At 43.1% G+C, this 19,921-nt stretch overlaps 1 protein-coding gene and 1 pseudogene across 1 annotated transcript; both read left to right on the top strand.

Moving 5' to 3' along the window:
- The window catches only part of LOC117834462 (disease resistance protein RGA5-like), a 54,306-nt pseudogene that overhangs the window by 21,950 nt on the left and 12,435 nt on the right, over positions 1-19,921 (top strand).
- On the top strand, positions 5,521-11,175 carry LOC117834723 (wall-associated receptor kinase 2). Its single transcript, XM_034714249.2, has 4 exons — positions 5,521-6,289; positions 6,658-6,932; positions 7,831-8,022; positions 9,891-11,175. Exons 1-4 carry the CDS (start codon positions 5,577-5,579, stop codon positions 10,898-10,900), a joined length of 2,190 nt encoding a protein of 729 aa, XP_034570140.1. The 5' UTR covers positions 5,521-5,576; the 3' UTR covers positions 10,901-11,175.

Genomic DNA, 19,921 nt, shown 5'->3' with positions numbered 1-19,921 from the left:
AGGCCAGTGAGTGGTTCAAGAAACAAGCCGAAGAAAAAAAAAAGCAAGGGAGATGGAGCCACCGCCAGTAAGTCGACGATATTTAAACTTTTTTATCAGGATGGAAGAAGGAGCCAAGAAAAGGATACCACTCTTGTCAAACTATGAACGGGCTGTAGTAAAGGCTGATGAAAAGGATAAAAGGAAAGGAAAGTCATCTTCCAGCGGTCCAGTCCCCGACCTCAGCCATTTATCAAAAAAAGATGCTCAACGGGTAAAAGCAATGCCCTTGGATCAACAAGCAAATGTATTAAAGTTCATGGAAGAAACAGGTCTGGGACTTGATGAATGCATAGGGCAAGTTGAGACGCCAACTGCACCGCCCCCTGAGCCGAGATGGCCTTATGAGCTAGGCAAACCTCTAATAAAGCCTTCATTGGTACGGAAGCTATCAACAAAGATGTACGCATTCCATCAATGGTACATGATGGCATCCGCCGACTCGAGGGAGATGATCGGCATGAAGGTAAAACCGATAGATTTTCACGGTGAAGGGGAGAAAGTGTTGTGGCTAGACTTTAAGGATATATACGAAGTGTACCATCATGATGCCCTGGCCGTCTCTCTGATCAGCGCTTGGGTTCTGTAAGTGTCCGTTTATCTCTACATGTAAATTTTGGCGTGCGTCACCGTACTAACTTCATCTTCCATTTCATGTAGGATGCTAATTCAGACATGCCGCCGAGAGGCGTACCTACATGTAGGCTTCATGGATCCATCTGTAGTTAACCAACAACAGATACAATTAGCGCCGGAAAAAACCTTTGCGGAAATATATACAATTTCCTAGACAAACAAACATTCAAGGATTTCATACTACTTCCATACAACTTCAAGTAAGTGTGTGTATACCGTCTACTTTCGATGTCTTTTTCCTTATCTCTACATGTTAGTTAGCTCTAATATGCATGAACATTTTACGCACGCAGCTTCCACTGGATCCTTATTATAATTGAGCCTGAAAGAAGCCACGTCACTGTCTTCGATTCGTTAAGGAAAGATCTGGTGGACTACCAAGAAGTGCAAGACATGCTAGGCTTGTAATAATTCTGGACCTTTATCTCTATGCAAAAGTTTATTTCCTAAATTTTATCCCTATTACACTATATCATTCATTATTCTAATCCGCAGCGTATGGAAACAATTCATAAGGACACACAAAGGTCCATTCAAAGAAAAACTTACATGGAACATAGACTTCCCGGTACGTATGAAGTCTGCACATTTATTACATTGTATAACACGAATATTTCATAACTTATTTTTTTCCGCACTGAAGTGCTTAAGATAGGAACCCGAGAATAATCTATGTGGCTACTACATCTGTGAGCACATGCATAGTTTTATGGGACCCAAGGGACCGAAGATGACGCCGCACAACTTTAAAGTACGTAAAATAAAACTATTACTAGTTAATTATTTTCTAGCTCCTTATATGTATTTGTTCGTGTAACATTCACAAATTTCCAAATTATAGATGTTAAATATTCAACAAGGACTCTTGAAGGAAGAAAGAGTAGCGGCAATATGTGAAGGTCTCATTGGATTCATAATGGACGAGGTGGTAGATCCAAAAGGAGAATTTTATTACGATGGACGACAATTAGACACTCCGATCAGCAACACCACGACGGGAAGATTGTAGACAGATACTTTGATTTATTTGTATATATAATACGCGCTAATTATGATCGATTTGTACTAAGCTAGTTGAATTGTGTATATGAATTGTGTATAAGGATTGTGTATATATATAGTAATTGTATAATTACAAATCCCATTCGTTTAAATACTAGTTGATTTCGTTCTAAAAAAATCTCAACTACTAAAGGTTAACAAATTAAATTCAGGCGCCACGGCAGTGCCATGCAGGCGCCATTTAGTCCCGGTTGGAATCCAGCCGGGACTAAAGGGTCCCCCTTTAGTTCCAGTTGGTGACACCAACCGGGACTAAAGGGGGACCTTTACTCCCGGTTAAAAGACCCGGGACTAAAGACCCCCCTTTTTGTCCCGGTTGGTTTATCCCGGATGGATTTTCGAGAGATATGCACAGTGGCGTAGCCAGGGGTATTCATAGGTATTCGTGTGAATACCCATGATTTTGGACAAAAACTTTACTATATGTATGTATACTTTAAGTGTTGATACATGTATAGAGGCGCAACACATGCTATATCCCAGCTACCAAATCTTTCTGTTTTTTACGATGAATACCCAGGCTCAGAATCCTGCCTACGGCACTGGATATACACCCTACCAACCGGGACTAAAGGCCATTTCTCTACTAGTGTAACACTATACTGTGGTTGCCCACTTACAGACAAATGTAATAAAGGACGGACTTCATTATGTGGCACCTAAGTAGAGCTCTATGCACTCATGCAAAAGGATCGTGTCGTGATCGGAGGCGGTGGCAACCACAGAGCAAGCTTGCTGCGGAATCAATTCAGCTCAAATCAACCTAGACCTGCATGCATGGTCATTTCCTGAGACTCCCATGCATCAACTTTATGTATTATAGTTGATAAGATTCCATGAGTGAAGAGACACTAAGCATGGTCATTTTCATCAAATGAGTTGCTTTTGGAGCCGGGGAGAACGTATTTTTAATATCATGTACCTTGCTGAACTCGACCGGGCATGTACCTCTGAAAGCACCATCTTGGAAGTACGCTAAAACTGCGTGGAAAGATGAGTGTTCGGTCTACTTGCTAGGCAGGCTCATACCTCAGAAAATTCTGGTCGAATAAAATATATATTGAGGTTTAGAAACCTAGGTTTCCTTGAAACCATGTTTGCTAGCAAACTGCCAAATGTAGGCCAAGCAAGAGACCAAAGATATATGTCAATTTCCCAGCATTGGAGGGGAGTCCTTATTTAATATATTAAGGAATATCTGCTTTGTTTGTTCACTACTGGACAAGCATGTGGTTGCAGCTTGGAAAATGGCCGCCACATCAACATCTTTACCTTGGGCACAAGTGGCAAATGGAACAATAACTTGCACGCATATGATGAAGAGTCCTACGCGCGTACTGCTTTAATTTTTTATTTTTGTTGATGACAGGCTGGCTGATGTTATGGGGCGCGCCTCAGTTCAGGTGGCTCCAACTATTTGTGAGCAAGTGGGTTGGCTTAGCATAGAGCCACCAGTCGGCAGCAGCAGCAGGTTAGGGATAAAGTTTGTTCGCTTGTTCAGCTTTTTTAGCAGATAGGAACAACCATCTAAAATTTAGGTGGCTAAAGTTTAGTTTCTCAGCTAAAGATGAGATAGCTAAATTTTAGCTAGGTGTGTTTGGATCCACCAACTAAATGGTGATTGAGGAGTTACTTGTCCATCTTACCCCTCCTACCACTACTAGATTTTTGGCCTATTGCAACGGTGGAAAAACGTGGCAATATGGCTAAAATTGTAGCAATAGGTAGCATTTGCATCAATGTCAGTTTGGTTGGCAGCCGTGGCAAGTACTTTCGTGGCAATAGGCCATTGCAATGGTTTTTTTTATTTTGTTGCAATATTATGGTAATTGCCACAAACCCGTTCATTGCATTATAGAGTATTGCAACTATTGATGCCATGACATTAGCATATATTGCCACGCAAGTAGGCATTGCTATAGTATGTAGTTGCAACGGACAAACACAGTGGCAATATGGTATTTGGCCACGACCAACATGGTGGCAATAGAATATATTGCCACGCATATTTTACGTTGTGACAGATCCTATGGCAACACAATTTCTTTCATGAAAATAAACTATATTGCCATAAAAACATGTTTGGTGGCAATAATTCATTTTGCAACGGAAAGTATTTAGAAGCAAGAAAATATGTTGCAACAAAATATTGCTGAAGGTTATGAAGTAATATAGCATCTTTTTTCTTTTATGGCAATAAGTTGTTTTGCAATGGAAAATATATAGAGGCAAGAAAAGATGTTGCAACAAAATATAGGTCATGGCACACTATTTGTTTTGCAACGATATACATTTGTGGTAATAACTTATAGCAACAGGAAGATGTATTTCTTTTTGCAAGAAGATGTATTTCGCAACACATATTGCATTTTATATATTTGGATATTGAATCATTTGTGCAACAAATGATTTCACAAAAAATATGAATTGTATCATCATGTATATAAAACGAAGCCATCCTGACAATCATCAAGTAAAAGTGCCAAATACATTCTCCAAATCGAAAATAATTGCAACGACCGCCAATATTCTAGTCCCTGCACAAGCTGGTAACACACACAACCTGGCAATGTCCAAGGAGACCGCACACACTCTCCGTTCCGTGAATTGTATATGTGTGTAAATATAAAAGGAAGCAAAATTCATGAAATGTCGATCACTAGATAGCGAGATCGTGGATTCACATTTAGCGAAATGTCTCTAAATGTTTATTACTTTATAATAATATAAAAGATCTCTGTTGACTTCCCAAGTCAAGGTAACAGTGACACTGTTTTTTTGCTACCACAGAAATATACTTGTCACGTACCGTGTGACAAATAAATAAAGGAACCACGAGCCAAGACTTGGACATGTGACAACGGGCCTATACATATAAGTATATAACATCACCACCTATGACCTATCAGCCCAAAAATACACAACAATGGCCACTGCAAGCTACCCAGTCCCTCTAGTGTTTTTGACCATCTTGCTTCCAGTCCTATTGCCTGCTGTTATTTCTTCGTCTCCAAGCCCAAGTGTAACCCATGTTAACGGCAGCTACACTGACCTCACTGCTGTGTTGGCATTCAAATCGCTGCTCTCTGATCCTCTCAGAATCCTCGCCGACAGCTGGACATCCAACGTATCCTTCTGCCGATGGGTAGCCTATACGAGGCTATGGCCGCAAAGGTACTAGAGAATCAACGACCCATCGTTGTCTACACGTCTTGTCTAACCGGCCCGTACTGACCTGACAGGAATTTGCCGTGCGACGACCACCAATATTCTAGTCTCCGCACAAGCTGGCAACATCCAAGGAGACTGCACACAATCTCCGTTCAGTGAATTGTATATGTGTGTAAATATAAAAGGCAGCAATATTCATGAAATGTCCATCACTAGCTAGCGAGATCGTGGATTCACATTTAGTGAAATGTCTCCAAATGTTTATTACTTTTCAGAAATGCATGTTTTTGTATGGTCCGAAACATCCACAGTACAATACCTATGGGCTTTCTAGTTCTCATGTAGCCCAAACATCACTTCAGTACTTTACCAACCTAGACGTCTCGAGCTCTGTCAACATCATTATTTTAGCTAGATTTAAACGAAGTTTCCTCGAAACCATGTTTTGAACGTAAATAAAACATAAAACTGGAGTAGTAGATATTTTAAAAGGCCGTGTATGTGGTGCAGATGAAATTAGTAATACGACCTTGACCTGGTGACAGGAATAACAGTGTGCAGCAGCTAACGAGTATCGCCATAAGATTCGTGCCTATAAATAGCCATGATGCTGGAACCGAATTGCAAACCAAACAACTTGTTAGCTCATTCGTCATTCATAAAAAAGCATGAAGCACCTTGCAGCCATGGCAGTACAAGTGCTGTGGTTTCTACTTACTCCAACCTTAGCATTTTCCTATATTGTGCCACTGCCACTGCCGGTGGTGGCAGCCTCCCTCTCCGGTATAGCCCAGCCATCACCGATGCCAGCTCCACGACCGGACTGCCCTAGAATGTGCGGCACCGTAAACATTCCATACCCATTCGGCATCGGCGTCGATTGTGCCTGGCCAGGCATAGATGACTTTAATATCACTTGCAACCATAGCTTTAACCCTCCAAGAGCATACTTGTCCGATTTTGAGGTCATTAGCATCTCGTTGGAGGCCGGCGAGATGCGTGTCTTCTCCCCAGTGTCGTACAAATGCTACAACTCATCCAACACCACTGAATCAAATGGGCAGGTCGGCTGGTCACTATATCTCATGGGCTCGCCATTTTTGATCTCGCCCACGCGCAACGTTTTCACGGCCATTGGCTGCGACACGTTGGCGTTTCTAGAAGGCAGAGAGGATTCCAGCTTCTTCACTGGCTGCATCACCTCATGCAACAGCTTGCATGAAGCTGCTGAAGACGGAGAGGAGTGCACAGGTCTTGGCTGCTGCCAGACAGGCATACCGCGCAACCTTACCACGATAACAGTCGACTGGAGTAACTACGGCGCCAATTTTGCCTGGAAATACAGCCCCTGTGGCTACGCCTTTATCGCCGAGAAAGGATGGTAAGTATCTAAACTAGTGAAGTACCTTCAAGTAGCTTAAGCTTTTGTGTTGAACCGGTTGATGTATACAACTCAAAATAAACGTACGAGTCCAACGATACCATTCATTTTACTACAGTTTATAGTACGTGTAATAAAAAAGTATTTAATTTTTCAGTTGTCTGACCTTTTACTTGTTTTGATCAGTTTTCGCTAACCTATAGACCGTAGTCCAAGAATTAAGACAAAAATTGCAATTTTAAGCTAGTATGTATACATGTAATGGCAGTTAAGGTTATTGAGATCGTCAAGTTTGAATTTATTTGCCACAAGAAATGGGAAACTCGAATTTATTGAGTAAAACCTGTGCTTTCTACATGCTATTTCAGGTACCACTTCAAACGACACGACCTCACTCGAATTGGAAACAAGAGCTTTACAGACCGTGTTGGAAATAGAACAATCCCAGTGGTTCTTGACTGGGCCATCAGGGGCAATGGGTCCTGCCAGATCGGGCAGGAGTCAAGTGGGGCATCAGGGAAACCGACTGCTCCGGCTTGTGCCAGCGCCCACAGCCACTGCGTTGACGTCACGGGGCCTGGGTACCTTTGCAACTGCTCCGAGGGATACACGGGAAATCCCTACGTCGTCGGTGGATGCACAAGTTAGTAAATCCTCCATCACCAGCTCGTAGGAGTTAGCATTCCCTTTCTACAAATGCTAAGTGAGTGCTTGGTTCCAAACATCAAGGATCATTTTCTTTTTTGAATAGCTAGTGAGATCATGGTGACTGCAAAAAAAAAAGGGATAAACGGGATGACCGGATCAAAATCAAAACATCTAAGTCTAAACCAGGCTCCCCAAAACAGAAATCATAAACGCGTTCTCCACTACCATATATACAATGGTTTCATTGAGGTACATGTAAGTTTTGCAAAAAAAAAAAGTACATGTAGCTAACCTATGTATAAAAATTGATCAAACAAGCTTTCCTGCTTCCTCGGACCATTCCATGCAGGTGCAAAGCTGGGCTGCCCCAACACAGAGGGCACTCCATGGGCCGATGGTGCGCTGGCTGGGACAGTGTGGGACTACTTGACCTCTTATACTACAATGGCTATAGTGTGCAGAAGATTAAATGAGAGCCAACGACTAGGGTCATGGCCCTAGGCCTCCCTCCGTCACGTACTGCATCATGAATGACTCATTCATGTGGCATCAATAAAATAAATCTTAACCACAAATTACTCCCTCCATTCCAAATTATAGGTCATATTGGTTTTTCTACATTCATAGGTTTGTTACGACTGTGCATCTAGGTATAAACTATGTCTAGATGTTAAGCAAAAGTTACGAATTAAAAAAGCCTGGACAGAGGGAGTTTATCTTAATCCCAAGGGCATTTTGCTTTTACGGATAAACGATACCCATGCCGTCCATAAAATTGATTCTTAAGTACTGCCTAATTATTAGCTTAATTAGTTTGAGTGGCAAAACACAATGCTTTGGGCCATTTACTTTATCTTGTACGAACTATCATTGTGTATATTTCCACTATGCAGATATTAATGAGTGTGATCTCCGAAAACTAAATCCGATGGTTTACAAAAAAATGTATCCATGTGGTAGCGGTAGCACATGCCAAGACACACAGGGCGATTACAAGTGCAAATGCAAGTTCGGGCACAGAGGAGATGGTAGAACTGACAAAGGATGTCAGCCCATATTTCCTGCACCGGTCGCTGCGACAATAGGTGAGCATTCATTCATTATTGATCAATAACCACCTCATCCTGGTGGATCTTCAATTCACAACTATTATTTCAGTTTTGTTGTTGATTGCAACAACAGTTCAATTCTGTTGTAGAATATCGTACACATATGTTTATTTAAATCCACTTCTTATATTTAGTGTTTAATTAAATTACTCACACAGAAGTACTATCAACATATGTAAGCCAAAAGGCCGGCCCAGTTCGTGCATTATATATAAAAAGTAAACAAAAAGGGAAATGGAATCATTTGGTATTTTGGTATGGCAATATGTAAGAGACAACTGGGGAAGCGCCATCTTGGTTGCATCTAAATATGATCTAGTCTATGGGGCACACAAGATAAACTATATACTTACACTGGTCGTGCTTTTTAGGTGCGATTGAAATGGCTGGTGTTTGTAGTAGGAGGCGGCACAAGACTTGTTCCTACCTTTTGCAGTTATAAACAGTGCATTAGCATCAGCGGGCCTTGAGCCCCTCCTAAAATAGATTAATTTATAGGAGCAGGTCATGTTGCACCCGTTTCTAGAAATTAATTTCTAGGGGTGCACCACAACATGATCTAGCCCTAGAAATCAACTATAAAAAATGCAAAAATCAGAGAAAATATAGAATAGTAAAAAAAGAAAAAAAAATCTATCCAACCAGCCACCACGCATCCCCACTGCTAGAAGTCGTCGGATTTTCAAATGAAATATGCGCATGTGCGTTTACAAGGGTCCAAACCATTAACCTTAGGCTTCGCGCATTCCATCCTTATGGACCGTACAGCCACTTGTAACTCTATAGCATATCCTCCGTGAAATTTTTGTAGGGGCCGCTGCTCCGAGAAATCATTTTCCAAGCAGGTGATGCCATCATTCGTCCGTCAAATTATATTTTTCCTTTGTTCCTGCAAAATATATTTATATTTCACTACATAATATATTTCATATTTCTTGAGTGTTTTTTAAATGATCAAACATCGCAAGTTCAATATATAATAAATATGCTCAAAATGCATTTGCATTAATGTATGGTAATACATTCAAACTATAGAGTCCAACACACGCTTCTAAATAGTTAAATTTTAATCTAGGATGTGTACATGCACGTCTATATAATATGGTAGAAAGTTTAACTTCTATTAATAATGTTAGCTCCTACCAAACTATCTACATAATTTGGTAGAAATATAAATGCATTATCCTAGTCTTGTAGGGCACATGTAATACCTCTTTATAGTTTATATTTGTGACTCTAAACGATCTCAAATGGAAAACTTATTAAATATGAAATTTTAGATCTCGTTGAGCACTACAATTTTGATATAGAGCTTGTATGCATCCAAGATCGTCTTTTGGAAATTAAAAAGTTCTAGATTTCAAACTCCGAGAACTTATGATGAATGTTTGGAGTACAAAAACAATCTCAAATAATAACCACTCTAGTATAATGTTTCAGGTCTCGTCGAGCTCTACAAATTTGAAATAAAGTTTATCTTCATCCAAAATCATATGCAAACATTTGAATTCATTTACACGAGATCATTTCTAGGGTCAGGCCACATTATCACCCGCTCCTAGATCATTTTAGGGATTTCCACCATTTGTAGAGAAGTTTACCTTGCAACCCGTACCTAAAAATGCTTATTTGTAGATCTGTTGATGCTCTTATCAACCGATCTACAAATAAGCATCAGATGTTTCTGAGGGCTTTTGATCACAACTCATGCTGCCGTTGTACTTTTAGTAATTGATTCATGTTTGTCACAGAGTAGAACAACGTATTTCTCTAATCTCAAGGAGAGGGAAAGAATTCTAGTCCGAGATGACTGACCGTGTACTTGATTGTCTGTGTTTCTGCAGCAACATTTGTTGCCCTCGTCCTTGCTTTCTTCGTGATTTTGTTGCTTCAGAGGAGAAGGCTGAGTCAACGTTTCAAAAACAACGGTGGGGAAATCCTGAAGCGAATGGAAATTCGAAACTTTACTGAGAAGGATGTGAAGAAGATGACAAACAACTATAAAAAGCCCATTGGAGAAGGAAACTTTGGCAAGGTCTTCATCGGGACAATTGATGGGTCCCAACAGGTCGCTGTCAAATGCTCTGTGAAGAAAGATGAGGAGATGCCGAAGGAGGAGTTCGTGAATGAGATTACCATCCAGTTCAGGTTCAAGCACACGAACCTTGTCCGCCTCATCGGTTGCTGCCTTGAAACTGACGTTCCCAAGCTGGTGTTCGAGTATATCCCCAATGGAAGCCTCGAGGACATTCTTCACGTTTCTGAGAAGCAGCGTGAACTTTCGCTGTCAGAGCGCATGGACATTGCCATCGGTTCAGCAGAAGCTCTCTCCTACATGCACTCGCATGGTGAGGACAACTGCATCCATGGGGACGTCAAGCCCGGCAACATTCTTCTCGACGACAACCTCGTGCCCAAGGTCTCAGACTTTGGGTCGTCCAGGCTCTTGTTGAAATACGGGAACGCGTTCGTCAAGAATGTTCGAGGGGATTGGAGCTATATGGACCCAGTGTACATGAAGACAAATTGCTTCAGAGCGAAGAGTGATGTCTACAGCTTCGGCGTGGTGCTCCTTGAACTCATCACGAGGAAGACAGCGATGTACGGCGACAGCAGCCTTCCCATAGACTTCGTCAAGTCCTACAAGGAGGCGGGCAACGGGAGAAGCATGTACGACAGAGAGATCTTCCCGGGTGATGCTCAGTCTGCTGTTTACACAGAGTGTCTTGACAAGATTGGCGAACTTGCGGTCAAATGCCTCAAGGAAGACATGGACGAGAGACCGACCATGGCGGCGGTAGTGGAGGAGCTTAAACATGTGAAGTTATTAATAGCCTGCGAGATCATGGTCTAAGGCAAGTTAAAGGCTCCTAGTAAGACAAACAAAACAAGCAAGGTGCTTTGCTTATGTAGCTACCAGTGTGTCTTTCTTTTTCCAGCATCCAAGGTTATCCCTGTGTCTTGTTGATTGTACTCTACGAATATTGTGCGTGCAAGTGGTTTGCTGCATTATTTTCTTGTATGGGAGTGGCCAGACTTTTTAAAGTTGCCTGTAATTTTGTGTTTGCGTAGTGTCCCTCAATAATTGAATTGCTGTTTCATAAAACCTTTTGTTTTGGAGTGCGGATATACATACATCTTTGCTCCTAGAATATATTTGAATATCGTAGCATCAAGGTGAGGGATGTATGGAGAGTTAACAGATATCAACATTTTGGAGCGAAAAACTAACAAACGTGAGTGTTTTAGAGGCCACGAAAACACTCAGATTTCTACTGCTGCTGCTCGCGCGCGGATCAGTGAGCTTCTTGGGCTAAGACTCCGGTGAGCTTACGATTAGGGGGTTTGTCTTGCACCGATGTTCCCCAACCCTAGAGGGAAGGTGGCGGTAAAAGGTCGGTCCGGTGGTGCACATGGTGGGGACGGCGATAACGGCGCCGACTAAGGTGGGAGAGGCGGCAATGGCAAGGGCGGTATGGCGGGTGAGACCCTAGCATCCGGTGGCACACAAATTTGTTTTGATGGAGATTTCTAGCTAAAGGTCTGCTTGTTGCGCGCTCGCAGAGGTGCCGCGGCAGGTGCTTCACTTTCATTTCCCTCTTGCTCCGTCCGCCACTCATGAAGTTGTTTTGATTAATTGATATATATATCTAGGCTAGAAGTTTCTAGGCTGGAACAGCAAATATGCTGAGTGTCTGGTGGTTTGCCGAGTGCATTCCGTCAGGCACTCGGCAACCAATATCTTTGCCAACCACAGCAAAGAAAACAATGGGCAAAATAATTACACTCGGCAAAAAACTTATATCCCGACTGCAGGAAAGAAAACACTCGGCAAACAACAACACGACACTCGGCAAAAGACCGTCACGTGACCACCACGTGTGACGGCCGTCAAACAGCGTGCCGGCTATCAGCACTTTGCCGAGTGTCCGTCAAACAGCGTGCCGGCTGACATTTCTTTGCCGAGTGTTTTTGTTTGGCACTTGGCAAATAGGTGCGTTTGCCGAGTGTTTTCTAGTGGCACTCGGCATAGAAATAAGTTTTTTTCCTCTTCTAGCCTCGAAACTTTTTCTACTCTCCACATACGACGTGTGGTACTCCATGTTAGAATTTGGTATATTTCTCGATCTGTTTGCTATATTTAATTAATTTATTGCATTTAAAGGAATTTCTTGGTATAAGTTAAATTTGAACTGCAAGTGATTCAAATAATAGAATAAAATGAGTGAAAAAATGATATTCATGTTATTGAGTCAAGTGTGAGGCCTTATATGGGAAATGAAAGAAATTTCGAACATCTTGTTCAGGAAACACGACCACGAACGTGTGGCCGAATGGTTTTTAAATTCTAAAAAAAGCAAACGAAGTCTCAAAATCATGAGATTTGTCAAGATCACATGATATCATACGTGGAGGCTGTGGTAAAAAATTGAGAAGGTTTCGCAAATTTGGTCACATATGATGCTTACAAACCGAAGCATCTCCGAAAAAGTTTCGCAAAATCATGAGAAGGATTCGGTAAGATTTGGAGTCAAAATGACGGTGGAATTGGGGTTTGACTTCAAAAGTTTTTATATAGGCAATAGACAACATAGATTGTTTCATCTAAAATTTTGATAATTTTTTGGATCCGTTTGATAATTTTAATTTATTCAGTGCAATTATAGAATTTTAATTGATATAAATTGAATTTGAGCTATAACTGCATAAAGTAATAGAATAATATTCGTAGAAAAATCAAATATGCATTGTTGAGTGAATTTGACAAGGTATTTTCAAAGTACATTGGAACAAATTTAGAAAAACACGTTATAGAAAAGAAGGAGAGGGAGGAAAATGAAAAAAAAAGGTTTGCCGAGTGCCCCTCATTTGGCACTCGGCAAAGCTGGGGTTTGCCGAGTGTCAGATTGGGGACACTCGACAAACCCCTAACCTGGCCCTACACGCACACAGTGTATTAGAGTTTGAAAAATGGGAACAAAAATCTGTTTGCCGAGTGCTCGCGATGTGGCACTCGGCAAACCACCCCCATAACCCCCGGCCGCATATGCATCCCGCCGCCGCACACACTCACACACACGCATCTGCCTGCCCCTGTCGCTGGTCTCCCGGCGCCCCGCCCCCGCGCACCCGCCGCCGGCCAGGCTCCCGCGTGCCCGCCGCCGGCCTCCCAGCGTGCCGCCCCCGGCGCGCCCGCCGCCGGTCTCCGGTGCACCGCAACCGGCTTCCCGCGCCGCTGCCAGCGCCCACCCCTGGCTCGCTGCCCCGGATCGATGCCATAGGTCACCACGAGATTAGGGTGAGAGCTCAACTTTCATGCAAATATGATTATAAGTGATGTGGCTATAGCTTAAGTTGGAACTATAATATAGCACTTCTCTAGCATTGATAAATCAGTGAACATTGAGTTTGCGTCAATAGTATTGGGAGCTTAATTGATGCATGTGAGCGGACATTAAGCCTATGAGGTAGCATAAGTTGGTTTTACTGTGAGATCGAGGCAGGAAGCTTCTTCTGATCAAAGAGTCTTTATGAGATATCACTGGAAACCTGATTTCACGTCTATAGACCTATCGCTACCATTTACATTGATTTGGTTTTGTTGGTATAGGCGTATATTCAAGGAGGTAGTTTCCTATCTAATTTTGAACCACTCCATTTTACCCCCTTCAAGTATCCACTCCATTTACCCTTTTTATATTTCTACTAGTGGTAATGCAAAAAGGGTAAAAGATACAAGGTATAACCTATGTATGTGGTTGTCGGCTATCGTGTCGTTGGTTTGGTGTGTATATGGTTGTCGGCCATCATGCCATTGTTTTGTTGCAGGTTTTGGTTACCTCACCGTGTAGGGGAGGTGCTGCCGAAATTTACAATTGACACTATTATGTTTGTTTGTTGCAGGAGAGGCTATTGCAAAGATCACTCCCCACCATCCTCGACTCGTCACTTTGCAGGGCAGCAAGGTGAGGCATCCTACTCCCCTCTTTCCGTATGATATTTGTATATCATGTAACCTAGCTAGGAGTCTCCTGTTTGAAAGAGATACGGTTGGAAATGTGCAGATCTTTGCATATCTATAACCGTATCTGTTTCGACTTGTCCACATTTTTTGGACAGCCTGAGGATGTGTAGATGGGGTTAGTTTCCATGCTCTACTCTGATCCGAGATAGAGTTTCGGCAGTATCTCCCTGTTGTTCTCCAGATACACAATCGCCCTGCCAGGACGTGTATTTGGAGAACAACGGGGAGGTGCTGCCGAAACTCTATCTCGGATCAGAGCAGAGCATGGAAACTAACCTCATCTACACATCCTCGGGTAGGATTAGGACCTATCTTCACCTATTAGATAAAATAGTAACCTGTAGATGCAATTGATTTTTATATTACTTGCTGATATGTTAGAGGATGGATGACCGTGAGTGGATGTACACGGGCCACTCTAGTCAGGGTTCATTGACTGATGAATGGATTGAGAGGATCGATGCTTTCTTGAAACTAAAATTTGCAAAGGTTAAAGGAGCGCGTGCCACTTGGTGTCTCTGAAGCATTTGTGCAAATACGCGTCGACAAACAAAGGTGGTCATGGGTAAACATCTTTGCAAGAATGGATTTACGGTAGACTATACCCGGTGGATCTATCATGCTAAAACCGATCGTGTGAGAGACGAGGTCGTGAGACAGCACATCGTGGATTATGATGCTGATGCCGGGGTAGGAGACATGTTAAATGACTATCATGAAGCACACTTTGATGAAGGACGTATGGAGGAGGAGCCAGAGGCAACCGCAAAGGCGTATTATGACATGTTGTCAGCGGCAAAGCAACCCCTTCACGGGCATACCAAGGTTTCTCAACTGGATGCCATTGCACATCTAATGACCGTAAAGTCCCAATTTAGCTGGAGTCGAGAAGCCTTCGATGCTATGCTGACAATTTTTGGCAACCTGCTCCCGAATGGTCACATTCTCCCAAAGAGCATGTATGAGGCATAGAAACTCCTTCGTGCACTTAAGATGCCACATGAGCAGATACATGCTTGTCCGAAGCGATGCATCTTATTCAGGAAATAACATGCAGAAGCAAAGTACTGTGTGAAGTGTGAATCCTCTAGGTTCCTGGAGGTAGACTCTGGTGATGGTCAAAAGAGGCAGCTCGCAATCCCCGTGAAGATCCTACGGTACCTTCCATTCATACTGAGGATCCAACGGCTTTATATGACTGAGGAATCTGCGAAATAGATGACATGGCACAAATACGGACGTCGATACAATCTTGAGAAGCTGGTACATCCATCCAATGGTGAAGCATGGACAAGGTTTGATGTGATTCATCGTGAGGCTCATAATGTACGTGTTGCGCTGGCAACAGATGGGTTCAATCCTTATGGAATGGCAGCTACCCCATACACTCGTTGGCCCATGTTCATTATCCCCCTCAATCTCCCCCTTGGCGTCCTCTTTCAACGAAAGAACATATTCTTGTCGTTGATAATTCCTGAACACCCGGGGAATAATATGAGTGTGTACATCGAGCCTCTGATTGATGATTTGGTCCATGCTTGGGAGGAAGGGGTATGGACATACGACCGAGCTACAAAGACAAACTTCAAAATGCATGTTTGGTACCAGTACTCCCTGCATGACTTGCCGGCGTATGGGATATTCTGCGACTGGTGTGTTCACGGGAAAGTTCCCATGCCCAGTATGCAAGCCATCTCTGAAGTTCATTTGGTTGACGAAGGGTGGCAAGTTTTCTTCATTCGACAAACATCGACAATTCCTCCCTCTTGGCCATCCATTCAGATGAGACATCAAGAACTTTACAAAAGATGTCGTAGTTAAAGACCCTACACCGCAGATGATGATTGGTGCCGCGATTCGTGCTCAATTAGACGCTCTTGAGGTCAATCAATAAGGAGATGGTTTTTTGGGATATGATGAGCAACATGCCTGGACTCAGAAGTCATGCTTGTGGAACCTCCCATATTTTGATGACCTTCTTCTTCCACATAACATTGATGTAATGCACATTGAAAAGAATGTCGTCAAGGAAATTTTTGGTACAATCATGGACTTTCCTGATAAGATAAAGGATAACATTAAGGTTAGAGTGGATCAAGCAAAGTTATGCAATAGATCAAAGCTAGACATGGCGCCTCCCAGAGGTGGCAAGTCATGGAGAAAGCCTAAGGCCAATTTCGTCCTGACGAGGGCTCAAAGGAGGAAAGTAATAGAATGGTTCCAAACGTTAATGTTCCCTGATGGGTATGCAGCGAATCTGAAGAGGGGAGTGAACTTAGCTACTATCCAAATCAGCGGGCTCAAGAGTCATGACTACCACATATGGCTTGAGTGGCTACTATTGGTGATCGTTCGAGGCTATGTCCCTGAGCATGTCTGGCTAGTGCTAGCGGAGTTAAGCAATTTCTTCTGCCAGCTTTGTACTATGGTTGTAGACATGGAAAGATTGGCGCCTTTGTTGCTCTGTAAGTTGGAGAAGATCTTTCCACTCGGCTTCTTCAATCTGATGCAGCATTTGATTTTGCACCTCCCGTATGAGGCACGAATGGGGGGGCCTGTGCAGGGCTGTTGGTGCTATTCAATTGAGAGATGTCAAAAGGTTCTTCGAACTAAATTTAAAAATAAATGCAAAATTGAAGCATCCATAGCAGAGGCATAAATTCTGGAGGAGGTGTCAAACTTCACAACAAAATACTATGTTGACAACTTTCCTAGCGTGCATAATCCACCCCCTCGTTACAATGCTGGCGAAGATGAATCGAACCTTAGCATTTTCTAAGGGCAACTAGGAAGTGCAAGTGGTGCGACTAACAAGACCTTGAAACATGAAGAGTGGTGCACTATTATGCTATATGTGTTGACCAACCTATCCGAAGTGGAGCCGTGCATGCTGTAAATTCTTAACAAACTTTTTCTCAAGTAGTCACAATTATGTGTCCAACTCCCTTGTTTCGCATTGGTACAGGGAATTTCATCGTCAATTCTGGCATGAATCAAGGGAACCTACCCCACACGAAGCTCAGACCCTTCTTAGAGAGGGTGTGGGAAATGGAATGCCCGATTTCATTTCTTGGTTCAAACAGAAGGTACTGTCCAATTTAGCTCGTACTTAGTTTGACATTACAAGTTGCTCGTACGTGCGAATAATATAACGAACTACCCTGCTTGAACTTGCAGGGCCAAACCGATGCGTCTATGAGTGTCGAGTTGAGACAAGTTGCCGATGGTTGTGCCTATAGGGTCAGATCATTTACCGGTTATGATATGAATGGATATCTCTTTCACACAACAAGCCACGAGTAAAGTCGGCCCAATCGAAGAACCACAAATACCGGAGTTTTTATGCTAAGCTTTGATGGGGTCGAGTATTACGGAAGAATTGAAGAAATATACAAACTCATGTTTCATGGTTGCAAACCTCTTAATCCTCTCATATTCAAATGCCATTGGTTTGATCCTGAAGTAGTGAGACGAACCCCTAATCTTGGACTAGTCAAAATTCGACAATCATCTGTTTTATCAGGAGACGATGTCTATATTATGGCTCAATAGGCCACTCAAGTTTATTATCTCTCATACCCGTGCCAAACCGACGACCGTCTTAAGGGTTGGGATGTTGTGTACAAGGTATCGCCACATGATAAACTACATGTCCCAAACAATGAAGATTACAACATAGACCCCAACACATATGACGGAGAGTTCTTTCAAGAAGATGGGCTCAAAGGGAGTTTTGAGATAGACTTAATCAAAGCGATTGGAATGGAAGTAGACAATAAAAGGGTTGCTAACGAGGATGCTGGAGACGAGGTTTAGAATGTGAACAACTTAGAATTACTTCAGCGATTAGATTTAGGCAATGACAGTGATGAGACATTCCTCCTTCGGAGCACAGGCATAATTATATCAACACGCATGATAGTGATGATGAGACTTATGATCTAGCTAATCCTGATGATGATTATTATTTCTAATACATGTATGATCCGTACTAATTGATTTATTATTTGTCATAACATGTTATTTTCTAAGTATGTTTTGTTTATTTTGCATCTCTTTCTAAGTACATTTTGTTTATATGTGCTAATTGGTTTACTCTTTTTAATTGCAGGTGATTGAACAATGGTGGGTAGTTTGAGGACAATAATGTCGCTTTACAAAAGATTGACCAAGGCAGCTGAATGGTCCGATGCAGCTGAGGAGTTCGGGAGGGGTCGAGGGAAGGGTGGAGGTAGGGGTCGATGGAAGGCTCGAGCGAGGCCACCGTCGCCTGTAGCTTCGTCGTCGTCGTCGTCTGAGTCTGAGGAGGAGGTGCCTTCCGCGCATGCCTCTGGTGATGAGGAGCATGTACAGGTGGAGCAGGACCAGTTGGAGGAGGCGGCAGGGGGTTTTGCTTCCTCTAGTTCGCCGGGTGTCTGGTTGTGAGGTCCCTCGACCCTCCCGAGGTAACTAATACCTCTTGAGAGACGCCCGGTGATTCGACCCTCTGGGTCTAGGTAAGTAACTTTAGATGTTATCACTAATTTTTCGTTTGATATGTTGAAAATTACAATAGAAACTAATAATTTATCTTAATCACCTAGGCAGGGGTTGGACGAAGGTTGGTGCGGGTGATCACAAACGTCATGTCAACGGCATCCTGGGTCTTTTGTGCAGGATACACTTCCCTAGCCTGGTTGAGTTTGGTGGAACGGAGGAGTCGGCCCTCATGTTTGACCACTATGTCGTCGTCCCCGATTTCCCTAATCAAGATGGTAGGGTATTCGCCAACAAGGCGGAGCGGGTGAAGGCCGAGCTGTGGGTAAGTCTTCCTCACACTACATTGCTCAATACATCGCATTCATTGGACATTCTTGAAATAATGACCGGATACATCGCGTCTACATGCAGGATTTCATCAGATGCCAAGAGGGATACGAGGCCAGGGCGGCTACTGTGGCTCACAAAGCCTGTTATAAACTCGTGAAGGACATGCATTATGAGGCGCGCATCCAGGCCATCATGACATACTACGCTACCTACAGAAACATGAAGATCAATCAAACTAATGCACAAAACATGAAGCTTCCCCGAGAAGAATACCTAAAGGTAAATATAGAACATTAATACTTATTTTTGCTGAGATTAAGTATGCTTAATTTTATCTTCTTATATGTCATATACTTGATGACGTAGGTGCCTCTGTGGTGGTGCGCCCAGCATCTTCAGTGCTGGTACACATGGTGGACAAGCGGTGCGACCTCGAGTGGGAGGAGACGCACAACGCTTGCCGGGAGCGGCGTTTGTTGATGCTAGATGCACCACACCATCAAGGCAACCTCAGCCTCGACGAAATCGCGGCTAGATGGGTACGCGAATTCGTTTCTTTATTCTAACACTCAATTCTGCATAATTTCTAATCATATTGCTATTTTTTTTGTAGTCGTCATCACATGGTGGCCAGCCTTGCTCCTCATTCATGGCATTTGCTTTGGCCCACAAGGGCAAGGCGACATCCAACATCTCCTACAACCCGGAGGACCAGCCCACGGCGTACAGTAATGCGACCGTCCACAGCTGCCTCAATGAATACACATCGATGGCAAGGGAGGTCCATGGGCCAAAGTACGATCCGAGCACCTAGGACCTTGATGGAGAATTCGTCATGAGGGTGAGAGGAGGCAAGAAGCATGGCCGGTACTGGATTGGCAACAACACAATCGACACGGCCACTACTCCCACTCTCTCCTAGATTCGAGCAAGGAGCACGAGTTCGAGCCCGGCGATACGCCCACAGCCGAACACTGCACGATTCCAGATGGAGGCACTTCAGGTTATTTCTATTTTATTCATCGTTCATTAATTTTTACA

The sequence above is a fragment of the Setaria viridis genome, chromosome 8, assembly GCF_005286985.2.
Source record: "Setaria viridis chromosome 8, Setaria_viridis_v4.0, whole genome shotgun sequence".
In the NCBI taxonomy this organism is placed as follows: Eukaryota; Viridiplantae; Streptophyta; class Magnoliopsida; order Poales; family Poaceae; genus Setaria; species Setaria viridis.
Note: the sequence above shows the minus strand (reverse complement) of the source record. Positions and strands in the feature narration are given on the sequence as shown.

Excerpts from the sequence above, each read along its gene's own strand:
- LOC117834723 (XM_034714249.2), top strand. The coding sequence starts at position 5,577 with ATGAAGCACCTTGCAGCCATGGCAGTACAAGTGCTGTGGTTTCTACTT. Across the intron at positions 6,290-6,657 it reads TTTATCGCCGAGAAAGGATG|GTACCACTTCAAACGACACG; the intron begins GTAAGTATCTAA and ends ATGCTATTTCAG. Across the intron at positions 6,933-7,830 it reads CGTCGTCGGTGGATGCACAA|ATATTAATGAGTGTGATCTC; the intron begins GTTAGTAAATCC and ends TCCACTATGCAG.